Genomic DNA, 17524 nt, shown 5'->3' with positions numbered 1-17524 from the left:
CTGCAGCACCCACAGGTTAATTTAGTACAGACATCAGCAAACTATGGCCTTTGAGTCAAATCTGGCCTGCTACTTATTTTTATAAATAAAGTTTTATTGGAACACAGCCATCCCCATTTATTTATAATTTCTATGGCTTTTATGCTGCAACAGAAGGATTGAGTGGTTGTTACAGAGATATAAAGCAGAAAATATTAACTATCTGGCCCTATATAGAAAAAGTTTGCTGACCCCTGAATTGTGAGATGATATAGTGCATTGAAATTCAGTTGCGGAGAGATTTAGTGCTTATGGTGTTATATCAAAGTCACATTTACCCAGGAACTTATCATTGTCAACTCAGATGACTGAACAAAGTTCATAGCACAATTATTTAGGGGAATCAGGGCTCTCAAGTGTGGTTGTGAACTTGCATTTGACCATCGTGGTTTTCTTTTGGCTTTCACTGTGGCTTACTCTCACTGTCCTCTTTCTTTCCAAAGCCACCATGACATGACTTGGGAGGTGGGGGTTGACTCTGCCTTTACTTTAAGGTGACTGACTCCACATTCTAGTTCCAACAGCTGATCCCCTCAGTAGAGTAGGATGGTGTATAGAGGGTAGCATTGAGTCCTTTTGTGTGTTGGGCTGGGGTGCCTGGGAAGGAGGAGACCAGGCAAACAAGAGGTTGATGTTTCTTTTACTGGGAAAGCGGCACAAAAAGGTGTGAGAATTGGAAGGGATATCTTTATTCTAGGATCTTTTTCTATACAGAAATCTTTATCTCAACTTTAGTCAGTGTTTTGGATTTTAAAATGTAGAGAAATCAGGGTTTTGTGTTTAAAAAAATTATATAAAGAATACAAAAAGTTAAATAACAAATTATGAATTACATGCAAAATATGAACGTTTTTAATAAGGATGAGAATGTTAATTAGTTCTTATAGCTGATTTTTTTTCCCTAGGAGAATATGAAATTATTACTAAGTATTGAAAATTGGCCAGATGCAGTGGCTCATGCCTGTAATCCCAGCACTTTGGGAGGCCAAGGTGGGCGGATCACTTGAGGTCAGGAGTTCGACACAAGCCTGACCAACGTGGTGAAACCCCGTCTCTATTAAAAATACAAAACTTGGCCAGGTGTGGTGGCTCATGCCTGTAATCCCAGCACTTTGGGAGGCCGAGGCGGGCAGATCACCTGAGGTCAGGAGTTCAAGACCAGCCTGGCCAACATGGTGAAACCCCGTCTCTACAAAAATACAAAAAAATTAGCTGGGCATTATGGCGGGTGCCTGTAATCCCAGCTCCTTGGGAGGCTGAGGTGTTAGAATCGCTTGATCCCTGGAAGTGGAGGTTGCAGTGAGCTGAGATTGCACCATTGCACTCCAGCCTGGGTGACAGAGTGAGACTCCATCAAAAAAAAAAATAAATGAATGAATAAAATAAAATAAAATAAATAAAAGAAAATAAAAATACAAAAATTAGCCAGGCGTGGTAGCGTGTGCCTGTAATCCCAGCTACTCAGGAGGCTGAGGCAGGAGAATCACTTGAACCTGAGAGGTGAAGGTTGTGGTGAGCCAAGATCGCACCATTGCACTCCAATCTGGGTGACAGAGTGAGACTCTGTCTCCCCCACCCCCCCCCCCAAAAAAAAAGAAAATCAGTTGTCAGTAAAATTGGAAGATACATATATTTACTCCATGAAATATTTCTAAAGTGACATTTTCATGGGTGCTCTGAGGATTCTTAAGAATATTGCCTGAGAAACGTAGGGTATCAAAGAAGGCCTTGTGAGTATGGAATCTTTTACTGTAGACTGCAGTCTTACCCACATTTTCCCACAGGGCCTTAGTGAATGCCTACAAGTTGCAGCCTACACCTGGGATTCAGAAAGTTGGCATTAGCCTTTTCTTTACTATTGTGGATTACGTCAGCGATGAGACGCAGCGTCATCCCCCAACAAGGCAGTTCTTTACTTCATGTATTGAGATCTTGGGACAGGTAAGGCTATTTGTACCTTTTGCCTTGATCAGATAATGAGTCTCTGTGGTGTCTGTCTTCATTAGATGTAGTCAGCATTGACTTCAGACTTATATTACAGGTTCAGAGTCTTACCCAAGTCAGAAGCCTCTTGGAGTTGTAGGCTTCTCAAGATATGATTAGAATTGTTGGTATAGAATTTTGCTTCTCATACGAGGGAGATTAAATTATTCATATTTGAAAGTCTAGGGAGACATCAGAATTTGTCATATATCCTTGGTGTTCTTAACAATAACATCACTAAATCTCTTCATTGTTTATAAAAATACTTTCCAGTTTGTTTAACCCTCATGGGGAATCTGTGTGATTGAGATTCCCTTCTTAAAGATGAGAAAACTAGGTTCTAGAAGATTAAGTGACTGGCCTAAAGAATTCAGCTGGTGAGTGTGGAGCTGAGACTGGATCCCAGGGCTTCTGACAACACTCAGTGCTCGCCCCACCTCCCCACTGCTGTGTCCCGGTTGGTAGTCTTGGTCAACATTTATTTGTTTGTTTATTTATTTATTTGGCTTACAGTGACATAGACGGATATTTAACAAGGGCAAGAGTAATCATGCAGATTTATGAAATGTTTCATAAAAGAAAGGAAAACCTCTTGTTTGAAATATGTAAACACTAGTTAACCACGTACTCTCACCCAAATTCAACTGAATGAGTACTTACTTATTGGATGCTTATAAGGAAGTAATGCTGAACAGGTATTATCATCGATTTTTTTGTAGGAAGTTTTTTATACTGATCATAAAATTAACGTGTGCTGGTCGGGTGCGGTGGCTCACACTTGTAATCCCAGCACTTTGGGAGGCTGAGGTGGGCAGATCATCTGAGGTTGTGAGTTCGGGACCAGCCTGACCAACGTGGAGAAACCCTGCCTCTACTAAAAATACAAAATTAGCCGGGTGTGGTGGTGCATGCCTATAATCCCAGCTACTCGGAAGACTGAGGCAGGAGAATTGCTTGAACCCGGGAGGTGGAGGTTGCGGTGAGCCGAGATCGTGCTATTGCACTCCAGCCTGGGCAACAAGAGCAAAACTCAAAAAAAAAATTAATGTATACTTATTATAAGCAATGCAGACAGCATAGAAAGTATGAAGAAGAAAAATTTCTTATAATCCTAACTACCTGGAAATACTGATTACATAGCTAACATTTCATTATAGTTTGTCTTGTATATGTGTGTCTATTTGTGTATATGTATATGTAAACATATTTCATTTCTACATATATAGAGATATATAGATATGGATAGGCAATTAAAATGGGCTCATGCTATTTTGTAACCTCCTTTTTCATTTAAACACATCTTTTAGACATTATTTCATGTTAATAAATACAGACATATCATGACATTGCATGTCTGTATAGTGCTCCATGATACAGATTTATTACAGTGTGTTGAGCTAGTGTTTGATGGATGGATATTTAGGTAGATTGTTTTGCTACAATAAGGCTGAGGTAAATATTCTTGTATGTCTTTGTGAACTTGTTGGACTATTTTCTTTAGGATAATTTCTTAGAGGTATGATTGTTGTGTCAAAGGAATTTGATACACATTATATATTTGATGTTTTACATCATGCTTGACATAGTCACTCTGCCTTCCCTGGGAATTTTGCACCTACTTACGCTATCATTGCAGTGTTTGAGTTTGTTATTCTTCATACCATAACCAACATTAGGAACTCTCATTCTTTTTAAGTTTTGCTAATCTGATAAGGAAGTGGTATTTCATTATTATTTTAATTTGTACTTCTTTAAGTACTTGTTAAGTTATATGCCTTTTCATATGTTTACTGGCCATTTATATATACTTTTGTGAATTAGTGATTGTGGTCCTTTGTACACTTTCTGTTGGAGTTTCTTGTTTTCCGATTGCTTTGAAAGAGCTCCTCACACTATTAACCTGGCATCTGGAATGTGTTATAAATACATTTTTCCAGTTTGTCATTTTTTTCCTTTAATTTTATGATACTTTTTGCCTTATAGAAATTAAAATTTTAGTATATTCAAGCCTATCAGTCTTGTTCTTTTATTATTTCTGCCTGTGGTCAACCATATGAAAGCCTTCCTGCCGATGAAATTGTTTCAATTTTTGCTTATATTCTAGTACTTTTTAATATTAGGACCAAGTTAAAACAAGAGACATCATCTTGATTATATATTATTATGGAAGTTAGTTTTTGAAAGGTATTAAATACACCTCTCAGTAAAATCTATAACCTGGAAGTTTTGTTTTCCTGACGTAATGCAGCACCATGTTGGGTACTATAGTAATCATGGTGGGGACATTGCATGTTTGTGGATTCAAAGTACCCCAATATTTTAATGTCTTAAAAGTCTTGTAGTATAGTTAACTCATCATTTTCTTTTTTTTTTTCTTTATTGAGACGGTGTCTTGCTCTGTCGCCCAGACTGGAGTGCAATGGTGTGATGTCAGCTCACTGCAACCACTGCCTCCTGGGTTCAAGCAATTCTCCTGTCTCAGCCTCCTAAGTAGCTGGGATTACAGGTGCCCACCACCACGCCCAGCTAATTTTTGTATTTTTAGTAGAGATGGGGTTTCACCACGTTGATCAGCCTGGTCTTGAGCTCCTGACCTCAGGTGATCTGCCTGCCTCGGCCTCCCAAAGTGTTGGGATTACAAGCGTGAACCACTGCGCCCGGCCTAACTCAGCATTTTCTATATGTGACTTGTCCAAATCAGATTTATGGATTCTTCAGAATTTCTAATATTACTTCCATTGGAAGCAATAGGCTTATCTATGTTGATTTTAGCTGTCTTTTGATTGTTTCAGACTTTCATTTAGAAAAAAATTCTATTCACCTTATTTGGTGCCCCTTAAAAATTTGCTTGCTTAAATAAAGGTTGTGAGGGAAGAATCTAGTGACATTTTTCCTTTTTGTTTTTCCAAGGTGTTTATCAGTGGCACTAAATCAGAGTGCAGAAAAGTACTTGAGACCATTCTGAAGAACAGCAGGCTCTGCTCCCTGCTGTCTCCTTTCTTCACTCCCAATGCTGCGCCTGCGGAGTTCATACAGCTGTATGAGAAAGTGGTGAAGTTTCTAAGTGAGGACAACAGTGATATGATTTTCATGCTGCTAACCAAGGTAAGATGTAATTCCATCCTCACCATATTGTTGAAACGTAGCAATGATTGTTGCTTCCTACTCTACAGAAATAAAAGGACCTCTGCAGTTTTGTTTCCAGGTACAGCAGAGGCTGAGAGGCCTTTTTCACAGTTTGCATGAGCTTCAAGCAGTCTGACCCCACAGCTGCTTCTTAGGGGTGTGGGGCATTGGTTGTCTTGTATAGCAGTGGTCTCCAACCTTTTTGGCACCAGGGACGGGTTTTATGGAAATACAGTTTTTCCATGGACTGGAGTAGAGGGGATGGTTTTGGGATGAAACTGTTCCACCTCAGATCATCAGGCATTAGATGGAGCATGCAAACTATATCCTTCACATGCACAGGTCACAATAGGGTTTGTGCTTCTGTGAGAATCTAATGCCATGGGTGATCTGACAGGAGGTGGGGCTTGGGGATCCCTGTTGTATAGGGTAGTCTTATTCCACTTAGTGTAAAAAAGGACCTAATTCCCACCCCTTTTTAAAAACTTAATACAGTTTTGAAAATATTCATAATAGTAGTTTATTTTAGTACATCCTTTTTTAAAATTTATCCTGAATTTATGCCTAAATTGTGTTTGACAAAAGTTTTGCTAGTCTCTCTCATATTTAGAATAAGCTGGATCTAAGCAAATTGCCTTTGATCTCATTCTGAATATTAACTCTGTTAATATTATATTTTATATTAATATTAATATATAACATTAGAATATTAACTCTATTAGACCAAGGTAATGAGTTTACTTAAGCAGTTGAGAATTTCAGAGTCTTAGCTACTTTGCCTCCACGTGTATTTCTCTTACATCTATGAATCAACAAAACCTTGGCAGTTTTGGCCGGGTGCAGTGGCTCCTGTGTGTAATCCCAGCACTTTTGGAGGCCAAGGCGTGAAGATTGCTTGAGCGTAGGAATTTGAGACCAGTCTGGCCAACACAGAGACCCTGTCTCTACAAAAACAACAACAACAACAAAAAAAAAACAAAAAAAAACCAGGCTAGTGGTACTCCCAGCTACTTCGGAGGCTGAGGTGGGAGAATTGCTTAAGCCCTGGAGGTTGAGGCTGCAGTGAGCTGTGATTGCACCACTGCACTCCAGCCTGGGTGATGGAGTGAGACCTGTTGTGAAAAAAAAAAAAAGGCAACCTTGACAATTTTAGGGCCTAGAGATTGATCTCAGCCTATAATGGAGGAGAACATGTTTTATAGTTTGGGATTTTGGAAGGGAATATCAAGTCTGAATTTTATTAACTGAGACAGGTAACTGATGCAGACCAGAAACATGGCTGTTAAATTGAGACAGTTCCATAAAGTGGCTGCTCATTTGTGGCACTGTTGCCAGTGAAGGAGAGCTACGAAGTTCTGATCCAGTTCTTGGAGAGGAAACTTATTATAAGACAGAAATATATGAGACTCTGAGGAACAGTATAAAATTATAAGCCAATAATGAATCATCAGTAAAATTTTTAAATTGCAAGAAAAGCACACAGAGCTAAGAAAACTTTGCCTCTGGGATTCTAGATAGTAATATAGAAATAGATGCTTAATGGCGCCAATTAGTGAACTACTTTTTTTGTGTGTTTGAGACGGAGTTTCGCTCTTGTTGCCCAGGCTGATCTCGGCTCACTGCAACCTCTGCCTCCCGGGTTCAAGCCATTCTCCTGTCTCAGCCTCCTGAGTAGCCGGGATTACAGGCATACGCCACCATGCCTGGCTAATTTTTGTATGTTTAGTAGAGACCGGATTTCTCCATGTTGGTCAGGCTGGTCTTGAACTCCCGACCTCAGGTGATCAGCCTGCCTTGGCCTCACAAAGTGCTGGGATTACAGGTGTGAGCCACTGCACCCGACCCAATTAGTGAACTTCTTATATTCTTTTATGTACTTCTCTTTTTATTATTTATTTATTTATTTTACAATTAGCTTCCTCAGGTTGAATCTTTTATGTACTTGTTTATACATTTTAATTTCAATTTTTATAAAATGCTGGATAATTTTTGGCCTTTAAACTAAATTTACACAGACCTCTCTCCTATTGAAATATTTTTCTAGTGTAAATAAAACGGCTTTTTGTTTCTTTTTCTTTTTAGTTCGATCTTAAACAATGGTTAAGCGCCACTAAACCTCCTCTGTCTGATCGTACCAGGCTTCTGGAGTCCATTCACTTGGCACTTACTGCCTGGGGCCTTGAACCAGATGAGGATATTTTGATGCCATTTAATCTTTTCTGTAAGCACTGGACTTATCTTCTTCTCTACCAGTTTCCTGACCAGTACAGTGACATTCTCAGGCTGCTTATGCAAAGTAAGTGTCTTCATTTAATTGTAACTAACTAGATCTTAGTGAATATTTAATACCACATTTTTCATTTTACATATGTCAAAGATATGAAAGTAATACCAGTATAGGAGTTTAGAATCACTAATTGTCATCTAAAGGGCTTGATGAACAAGGCCCAAAAAGTTGTTACTGTAAATATGGCCAGTTATTGTTCTAAATGTGAGAATGGGCTCTAATTGGGCAAGGCAGCACCTACAGTTTGGTGGAGTCCACAGTCATGCAGCTACTTCTTTGTCTTGACTTTTCAGCTGTCTTGAAGCGGGGTGGGAAAGGACCGGCTTACTCTGCAGACGACAGATCTGGCAAAGCAAGGAGGTTGTGCCTTATGATATGTTTAATATGACAGTTTGTTTCTCTGTAGTTCCAAACATTTTGGGAGTTTTTCCTTTCTAAGTCTTTTACTCTTGTTTTTTGCAAATTAATTTTATCCATCTGTAATGATAGACTTTATTTATATTTACCAAGGGAAAGAGCAGCATTACAATCTCCACATTCCTGCCACTTCTGTTCCCCCTTCTTACAATTTTCCATAGCGGTTTTAGAGTTTAGAGGATTTTTGGAGTTTCGCTAGGCAGTAGTTTTATTAAAATTTGATAAATGAGATAGTATTTACTTTTTCATGCAAACTTCATACGGTTTATAGATATAATAGCAAATGAAATTTTGCTTTATACCAAATTTTTGTGTTACATCATAGAAATAGTTTAATGGATAAGTTAATTATCCAGTGTATTGGGTTACCCAAAGGACCTTGAAATGTGCAGCCTCTCATTTTGAAAGCACTTCAAGCTTTAATTGTTTCCCACAGAGGCAGGTTGCAGGGTGGGTAGAGAATGGTGGAAGGGAAATACATTTGTACAAATGTCAATGAATATGTGCATAGCTAATTTTTTTCTCTAAGCTTTTAAAGTTTCATATAGTGTGTGTTGTGGATTTTTCCCTGAAATCTTTTAAAGAGATTGTAAACCATTTATATTAGACCACTATTGACTTGAACTTAGCAAGAAATTTGTTCTTACCAAGAAAAGTAATTCAGACTTAAGAATAACAATGTGATACCTCTCAGATGTCATGAGCTGCAGCCTCCTGGTTTCTTTGTCCTCCTTGGCTACCATGTTGATGTTCCCTTGGGAGCATCCTTTGCTCTTCTGCTGCATTCATTCCCTCTGGGTGAGCCCATTGTTTTCCCTGATGTCACTGCCGCCTCCTAGGCATGTGTGATTTCCAGTGATAGCTTAATTTTGGGGCACTGTCCTAAGATCCAGACCCCAGTGGCCATTGGACACAGACTGGTCACTGTCCCCAGGTACCTCACACTGGACATATTGTAACTGGCCTCACCATCGTTCTTCTCCTCAGAACTGCTCCGTGAACATGTTATTTTAGTTGATTCTCATGTTCGCTCTGGGTGGAAAGTACTTTAGGAGATATTATTCCTGTCCTGTGGGATGGGAAGTTATTAAGTAGCAGAGTTGGGACTAGTTCAGAATACGGGCTGCTGGACTTGTCCAGCGTTTCCATGCTGCCTCTGGGTCTTGGTTTCGGGGAACTGGGGGGCAGGTAGGAGACTCCTGGAGAGCCCAGGCCCTGAGTTGCCTTCAGCATGTAGTCTCCCGTTGTCCTGTGACTGTTGTTTCTGTCACACTCATAGATAGCTGTGGTCCCCCAGCCAGGAGAGTGGCACTGCCACCATTCCCCAGTCAGGGTCGGAGGGTCAGGTCTCCCACCCCTCTGAGTGTAGCTCCACCGGCTTCAGCAGCGCTCACTCCCAGCAGGGTCACCAGGAACCAGGAAAACTAAATGTGCGGGCGGCCAGTTCTTCTCTTAGGTTCTCTTTACTTGGGCCTCCTCACCCCAGATATCCCTGTGAGTTTGTTTTGGATTTTGGCTTTATTTTTATTCCTTTATAAGGTACTCATATTCTTTGTTACAAGTTAAAATATTTCTTTCGGGAAAGCCGCTAACTTGCTCTTCCTGTCCCTGCTGGCAGGCTCCGCCGAGCAGCTGCTGAGCCCCGAGTGTTGGAAAGCCACTCTGAGAGCCCTGGGCTGCTGCGCCCCCAGCTGCCAGCAGGGGGCAGCGTCCGCCGAGGGTGCTGTGCTTCCCAGCTCTTCTGATGCTCTCTTGTCAGACAAGCAGGTGTGTAGCTTTTGGTCTCTGACGTGTTTGTGCATTTCTTTTTATTTCCCTTGCTATTCATTTTTTAAACAGTTGGAAAACTTTTGTGCATTATCTTTAAGAGCCATGTGTTTTTCTTTGTTAAGTGCTTTGGTTCCCTTGGGTCCCTTTTTTCCAGATGGCTCACCCCATTCCCCTGAGTCTAATTCTTGCCCGTGTGTCCAAGACAAGGGCAGGCACTCCCGTGTAGATCTTTCGTGCCCACCCTAGCCCATTGGACTCCACCCTGAGACCACTGGTCGGGTTTCTATGATGTAGTGTCCCATGGAGCTCTCGGTTTTATCCATTCTGTTTGATATGCGTTTGCATGAGAATTTATTTGAAATAATGGTTCCACTGCTTTAGAAAAGGTTTGAAACGCACTGATGGCCTGGCGTGGTGGCTCATGCCTGTAACTCCAGCACTTTGGGAGGCCAAGGTGGGCGGATCACTTGAGGTCAGGGATTCGAGACTAGCCTGGGCAACATGGTGAAACCGTGTCTCTACTAAAGAATACAAAAATGAGCTGGGCATGGTGGTGCACGCCTGTAGTCCCAGCTACTCAGGAGGCTGAGGTAGGAGAATCGCTTTAACCCAGGAGGCGGAGGTTGTGATGAGCCGAGATCATGCCACTGCACTCCAGCCTAGGCGACAGAGCGAGACTCCACCTCAAAAGAAAAGCAAAAACAAAAAACCATTGATTTATTTCTCATATGTTTTATATTTTTGCAACTCTCTTATAAAGTCAAAGACCTACTATGTACACCCGCATCACAGTATATCATAACACTTTACTAAAAGTACATATTTAGTAAGCATTTTTTGACTAGTTGTCTCTTCCAGGTAATGGAGACTATACAGTGGCTTTCAGACTTTTTTTATAAGCTTCGGTTATCCAAGATGGACTTCAAAAGCTTTGGTTTATTCTCAAAATGGAGTCCTTATATGGCTGATGTGAAGACATTCTTGGGCTACCTTGTGAAAAGGCTGATTGACTCAGAAATGACCTGTTTGGCCCAAGACCCAACTGCCAGCAGGAAAACAGGTAATATACTTTTCATGCGATGTGGAGCTAGGTGCTTGGACTTTCCATTAAGAGAGATTTAAATAGACACATTAAGAGATTTATATTGAGTGTCAAGGAGAGAAAGTAGAAATATATAGAACAGGCATGAGCCCATATATGTGTCGTATATGTGTCACAATATATGAATGGATATATTCATTACATAGTGAATGTAGGGTGCTTGCTATAGCTTGTCTCTGCCCCTCCTTTGCGGGGTGGGGTACAAAGAGATAGGTTTCAGTTTCCAACCCTTTCAGTCATTTGTCTTACTAAGAAAGGATTCTGAATCTTTATACATTTAACTTTTTTAAAAGTGTGTTATAAAATTATCCATGATATTGTATTGTAGTACAAAGTCTTCAATTCAGAGAAATTCCAATGTAGCCAATGAAAACATAAACATACGTAGTTACACTAAGCATGTTGTTTATATATTAGCATAGGTTTATGAGTCTACAGATAATAAGGGGTAGATTTTTCTATATAATGTGAGCAGTGATACTGACAAATGACAAATGATGACCTTTTTTTTGTCTCTAAAACTTTTTAGTGCTGAAATCCCTACAATCAGTAATCGTTCAGCTCTTTAAGCCATGGATCCTGGTTTTAGAGGACAATGAAAGGTAAATAGTTTTTTAGATATTCAAATTCCTTTGACGTTTGTAGACTTAAAATTCTAAATGGTATTTGGTAGAAGTGATGAGTTTACAGATTTAATTTTTTAGTGTAAGGCCATATTTAAATTTAGAAAAGGCTTCTTTTCAAAACTTAAGACATTTTCTATTTATGGAATTGCTAGTCTGGGTCATCAGAGATATTATCTTGATATTAATTTTGGAACAAAATTGGACACTCATTTCCAGTTTTCCACAATAAGAGGTTGAATAAACTTTAGTGTTTAATTTCAGATAAACGATGCTGTTCTCCTGAGGGTTCTCTTAGATTTTTATGAGACTGATTTTTCTCTACTACATCAGTTGTATTTTGGAACTAAGTTGGCTATAAAATTATTGGGTGGGAATTACCTTTAAATCTGGGATTCTGCAATTAAAGCATTATTTCACAAGCATTTGAAATACTTAGAGGTATAGAGCTGTCCAAATTCAGTGAGTTGCCTTCTAAGTCTTTTTTTTTCCCTGAAAGTATATAAGCAGAAGCTAGTTGAACTTGTCAGAGTTTTATAAAAATTACGACAGTGGTAAACATCACATTATAGGAGGTATTTTCAAAAACTTGAATTTGATTCTGAGACTCAGAGAACGTGAATGTCATACTCAAGTCTTGTAGCTGGTTGGTTAGTGCCGAAGCTGGGACTAGAGCTCAGGTCTTAGACTTCTGTTTCTAGACTATTTGCATTAACCCATGATGCTTTACGAGCCACTTAAGGAAAGTGTAAAAGGTTCTGAATGTTTGCTTTTGCTAGAGGGCTATCTGAATAATCTGCAAGCTTCAGGATTTTATAGTGACTGTGTATATATAGATTGCTTACCATAGTGCTGGCTGCTTGTTTATTTCCAGTAAGAATTAATGAAACTTATTTGGATATTGAGTTTTCTAGACCAGATTCAGAAAATAAAAAAATTTTTTTTTAAAGACAGAGTCTCACTCTGTTGCTCAGGCTGGAGTGCAGTGATGTGATCTTGGCTCACTGCAGCCTCTGCCTCCCAGGTTCAAGCGATTCTCTTGCCTCAGCCTCCTGAGTAGCTGGAATTACAAATGCGTGCTACCACGCCCAGCTAATTTTTTTTTTTTTTTTGTATTTTTAGTAGAGACAGTGTTTTGCTATGTTGGCCAGGCTGGTCTTGAACTCCTGACCTCAAGCAGTCTGCCCACTTCTGCCTCCCAAAGTGCTGGGATTACAGGCATGAGCTACCGTGCCCAGCCAATTAAATTTTTCATATAAAGAATTTCTTTGGGCCAGGCATGGTGGCTCATGCCTGTAATCCCAATACTTTGGGAGGCCAAGGCAGGTGGATCACTTGAGGTCAGGAGTTCGAGACAAGCCTGGCCAACATGATGAAACCCCGTGCCTACTACAAATACAAAAATTAGCTGGGTGTGGTGGTCGGCGACTGCAACCCCAGTTACTCGGGAGGCTGATGCAGAAGAGTTGCTTGACCCCGAAGGTGAAGGTTGCAGTGAGCCAAGATCGCGCCACGACACTCCAGCCTGGGTGGCAGAGAAAGACTCTCTCTCTAAAAAAAAAATAAATAAATAAATAAATAAAAATAAAAAAAAATTTCTTTGCTCATTTTCTATTTGTTAATTTTTGACCATCTCTTTGTTATGCGAATTTGATTTTTTTTTTTTTTTTAATGTTTTGAGTAGAGAAAACTGTTGAAACTGACTTAGGGTGTTTTTCTACGGCATTTGAAATGTAACCAAGATGTCCAAGGGTCTAAATTCAATGTAAAAAGATGTTAATTTAAGGGTTATTTAGATAGCAGTTTTGAAATCTAATTGCATTTGAATAAAGTGTAGGAAGGAGAGGAAAGAAAATTATATGGCTGATGTTACAAGCTACAATTTGCCTGCGGTATTTACAGCCTTTGAAGTATTCTAAATGTGTGTCAGGCCTACATAATGGACAGGCTTCCAGGACTTAGGCCAGCCCTAGACACTGGGACATATAGTATTTTAATCATGGTTGCATTCCTAAGTGTGTGTTTCTTTTCTTTAAAGCAGCCAACAGCGCCATTACCCCTGGCTAGAGAGTGATACTGTGGTGGCCTCAAGCATTGTGCAGCTGTTCACTGACTGTATTGACTCACTGCATGAGAGTTTTAAAGGTAGGAAGATGTCAGGCTGTCTCTGCTTAGTTTTCATTTTTCCCTAAGTCATTCAGTCAGTCTTTTTCTTCTACTTTCCTCTATTTAATTTTTATTTAACAGGCAGTTATCTGTGACTGAAGAAAGGTCACTGATACAATTATTTAGCATTAAGTGTGTTAACTACTTCTTTTTTTTTTTTTCTTTTGGAGCTGGAGTCTTGCTCTGTCGCCCAGGCTGGAGTGCAGTGGTGTGATCTGGGCTCACTGCAGCCTCCGCCTCCCAGATTCAAGCAATTCTCCTGCCTCATCCTCCCGAGTAGCTGGGACTACAGGCGCATGCCACCATGCCTGGCTAATTTTTTTGTAGTTTTAGTAGAGACGGGGTTTCACCATGTTGCCCAGGCTGGTCTCAAACTCCTGAGCTCAGGCTGTCTGCCCGCCTCGGCCTCCCAAAGTACTAGGATTACAGGTGTGAGCCACCACGCCCAGCCTTTAGGTGTGTAACTTCTTACCTTTTTTTGTTAGGTTGCTCTGAGTTTCTCAGTTATGGTAAATTTGCAGTCTTTCTCTCTTCCAATATTGCCTATCCTGCATGTTGAGTTTCTTCCTGTACTCCCTAATGCTTAACCTCTTTTTCATATTTTCTGTCTTTTTTTGCTTTATTATGGGTAATTTCTAGAGGTCTTCCTTCCAGTTCTTTAGTCTCTCTCCAGCTGTGTCTCATCTGCTTAAAATATATCAATTGAATTTTTCATTTCAGTGATTATTTTTTCCATTTCTAGATCTATTTGTTTGTTTTTCAAATGTATCCTGATCCTTTTTGGTAGTATCTTTTCTTTCATTTAAAATTCTATTTTTTATTTCCTTAAAATGTTTAAACATGCTTACTTTATGATGTATATACAATATTATTATCTGAAATTCCTGTTAGGGGTTGTCTTATGCTGCTGTTTAATTTTCCTTTGGATTCTTGTTCTTGGAGGCTTGTTCCCTTGTGCATTTTTAAATTTTGTATTGTGAGCCCATATTTAGAGAGACTGATGGGAATCGTATAAGGCCTAGGCTGATTACAGGTGTGAGCCATCGTGCCCGGCCATATTTAATTTCTTAGTATAGGGGAAAGCACCCCAAGGCTCTCTTGCCTGTGTATATAAATAAAATAAGAAAGTGGCATAGGGACAGGAGGGTACACAGAAAACATCAAGACTTGGTAGCTGGATTCGAAGAAAGGAAACAGGAGAGCTTTGCAAGGTAGAATGAAGAAATATTGTAGCTTTTTAGTGAGTTTATCTGATCCACTAGCTCCTTCTATGGATGAGAAAAGTGGGGACCTGAAAATGAAAATAATTTATCTGACATCACAGAATTTGTGTCTTGTCTGAAACTGTTAGCTCAGTCTATCCTAAGACATCCTCCTGGATATCTTCTACATACTTACCCAACTTTATCTAAACGAAACTGTCTTTTATCCATATTTAAACGAATGCTATCATTAACCTCTGTCTTAAAGGTTGCTAAAAATATGCATTCCTGTTTCATGCTGGGTTGTGGAATTGAGGGCACAAGCATGTTAGAAATGAGAGTTGTCTAGTACAATGTGTTGATGCTCATTGGCTTTTTTTTTTTTTTGGAGAATGAGTCTCACTCTGTCGCCCAGGTTGGAGTGCAGTTGCGCGATCTTGGCTCACTGCAACCTCTCCCTCCCTGGTTCAAGCAATTCTCCCACCTCAGCCTCCCGAGTAGCTGGGATTACAGGCGCCTGCCACCACACCTAGCTAATTTTTGTATTTTTGGTAGAGACAGAGTTTCACCATGCTGGCCAGGTTGGTCTCGAACTCCTGACCTCAAGTGATCTGCCTGCCTCGGCCTCCCAAAGTGCAAGCGTAAGCCACTGCACACAGCCTCGTTGGCCATTTTTTAAAAGATTTGTGTTGAGAAACACCATCAGGTTTCTGTTCTTACTGTGTGTGGCTCTCTCTTCTTTGACTGCATTCCATTAGCATGGAACCAGAAAGTCTGAAACCGCTTGTTTTAGACTAAATGTCCCTTATATAGTCATTAGTCCTTGAAGACATTAATGGAATTGATACTTGTGAGGATAATATTGAGTAATAATCCAGGTCTCAGAAAAGCGTGAGATTTATTTTAGAATGACTTACGTGAATGACAGTTAATGGACTAGTTTCATCGCACCAAGGGTTAATTAAGTTTTAGTCATTTGGAACATTTCCACTGTTTCTTAAATTAAAAAATTATGATTAATGTTAGCTTTGATTAACAAATCATAATTATATACATTGATGGGGTACAGCGTGATTTACAGTGTGGCATGATTAAATCAAGATAATTAAGATATCCATCACTTTGCTTACCTTTCATTGTTTATGGTGAGACATTTGAAGTTTGTTCTCTTCTGATTTTGAAATACGTAATGCATTGTTGTGGACGGTAAGTCACCCTGCTGTACAATAGATCCTGAAACCTATTCCTCCTGCCCTCTGAAACTTATGCCCTTTTGATCAGCAACTCCTCATTCCCTCCCTTTTCCCCTGACACCCCACAGCCTCTGGTAACTGTCATTCTATTCTCTACTTCAATGAGTTCAACTTACTAGATTCCACATACGAGTAAGAGCATGTGGCATTTATCTTTCTGTGCCTTGTTTTCTTCACTTAGCATGATGTCCTCCAGATTCATTCATGTTGCTGCAAATGACAGGATTTCCTCCTCTTCCAAGGCAGACTGGTATTCCATTGTGTATATACACCACATTTAGAAAAATCCATTCATCTTTTGAAGGACACTTAGGTTGTTTCCATATCTTGGCTATTGTGAATAATGCTGCTGTGAACATGGGAGTGCGGTTATTCCTTCAACCTATCGATTTCCTTTCTTTTGGATGTATACCCAGAAGTGAGATTACTGGATCATATGGTAGTCTATTTTTAGTTTTTTGACGAACCTCTATGCCTTTTTTCATAATCGTTGTACTAATTTAAACTCCCACCAACAGTGTTTAGGAGTTTCTTTCTCTCTGTTATCGTTCATCTTTTTGGTAACAGCTATCCTAACAGCTGTGCACTGATATCTTGTTGTGGTTTTAGTTTGCATTTCTCTAATGATCAGTGACACTGAGCATTTGTTCATGCATCTATTGGTCATTTGTATGTCTTCTTTTAAAAAATGGAACATTTCCTTTTGAGGGATATTGGATTTCTCCTGAGTGCCAAATGAATGAAGCACTAAATGTGTGAAACTGAATACATACTGAGGGCAATAGGCTCTAGGAGTGTATTTCAGTTAAAAAGCCATACATTTAGAAATTTTAAAGAAAAGCTGATTATTTCCCACACAGCATCTGCTCATTCCAGTTACCCGAGTGGGTAATTAAAGTACCATTCTTTATTACTAATCTGCCGGTAGTCCCCTTAACCACTCTCCCTACATGAAAATCTTTGAAATTGGGTCAATCATGAGAACCTTAGATTTTAGACTTTTAGTTCAAATTTGCTTTTCTTTTTTTTTAAAGGTAAACCAAAGGTCTTCAGCTCTATTTTCTTTTCACATTCTAGATAAGCTGTTGCCAGGTGATGAAGGAGCCCTTTGGTTGCACCTGATGCATTATTGTGAAGCATGTACAGCACCCAAAATGCCAGAGTTCATTCTGTACACTTTCCATAGCACGTACCGGAAACTGCCATGGAAGGACCTGCACCCTGACCAGATGCTCATGGAGGCCTTCTTCAAAGTAAGCCCTTCACTCCCCGGGTCGCAGCCTAGAGAGATCTGGCTTCTAGGGAGCAGCCTGGTCACTGTGGTTGTTAGGCATAGTGGCAGTGTGTGCCACCGTGGACCGTGAATACATTCTGTGTTGCCTCAGTGGTGCTTGTGGAAAACAGTGTCCTGTGGAAGTCATTTCATTGTGTTAAAACATCTACAGGACCATTTTTAAAACCCAGAGAAAGATTTTATCTATAATATGTCGGTCATCCCCTAGACTTTGTCACATGTGAGTACATAGTTTAATGCCTCCGTTATGCTTAATCATGGT

At 39.8% G+C, this 17524-nt stretch overlaps 1 protein-coding gene across 5 annotated transcripts in view; it reads left to right on the top strand.

The window, feature by feature from the left end:
• EPG5 (ectopic P-granules 5 autophagy tethering factor) overlaps nucleotides 1-17524 on the top strand; it is a 119490-nt gene that overhangs the window by 82271 nt on the left and 19695 nt on the right. For 3 of the 5 annotated variants that reach the window (XM_054537834.2, XM_024236030.3, XM_054537836.2), the window contains 8 exons: nucleotides 1824-1980; nucleotides 4933-5127; nucleotides 7231-7444; nucleotides 9471-9619; nucleotides 10481-10682; nucleotides 11254-11326; nucleotides 13386-13492; nucleotides 17046-17221. In XM_054537834.2, the coding sequence (XP_054393809.2) occupies nucleotides 1824-1980; nucleotides 4933-5127; nucleotides 7231-7444; nucleotides 9471-9619; nucleotides 10481-10682; nucleotides 11254-11326; nucleotides 13386-13492; nucleotides 17046-17221 (1273 nt within the window). The remainder of the gene's footprint in view (nucleotides 1-1823; nucleotides 1981-4932; nucleotides 5128-7230; nucleotides 7445-9470; nucleotides 9620-10480; nucleotides 10683-11253; nucleotides 11327-13385; nucleotides 13493-17045; nucleotides 17222-17524) is intronic. The other 2 variants (XM_024236031.3, XM_054537835.2) reach the window with 1 other exon arrangement.

The sequence above is a fragment of the Pongo abelii genome, chromosome 17 (genome assembly GCF_028885655.2).
Source record: "Pongo abelii isolate AG06213 chromosome 17, NHGRI_mPonAbe1-v2.0_pri, whole genome shotgun sequence".
NCBI classification, from domain to species: Eukaryota; Metazoa; Chordata; class Mammalia; order Primates; family Hominidae; genus Pongo; species Pongo abelii.
Note: the sequence above shows the minus strand (reverse complement) of the source record. Positions and strands in the feature narration are given on the sequence as shown.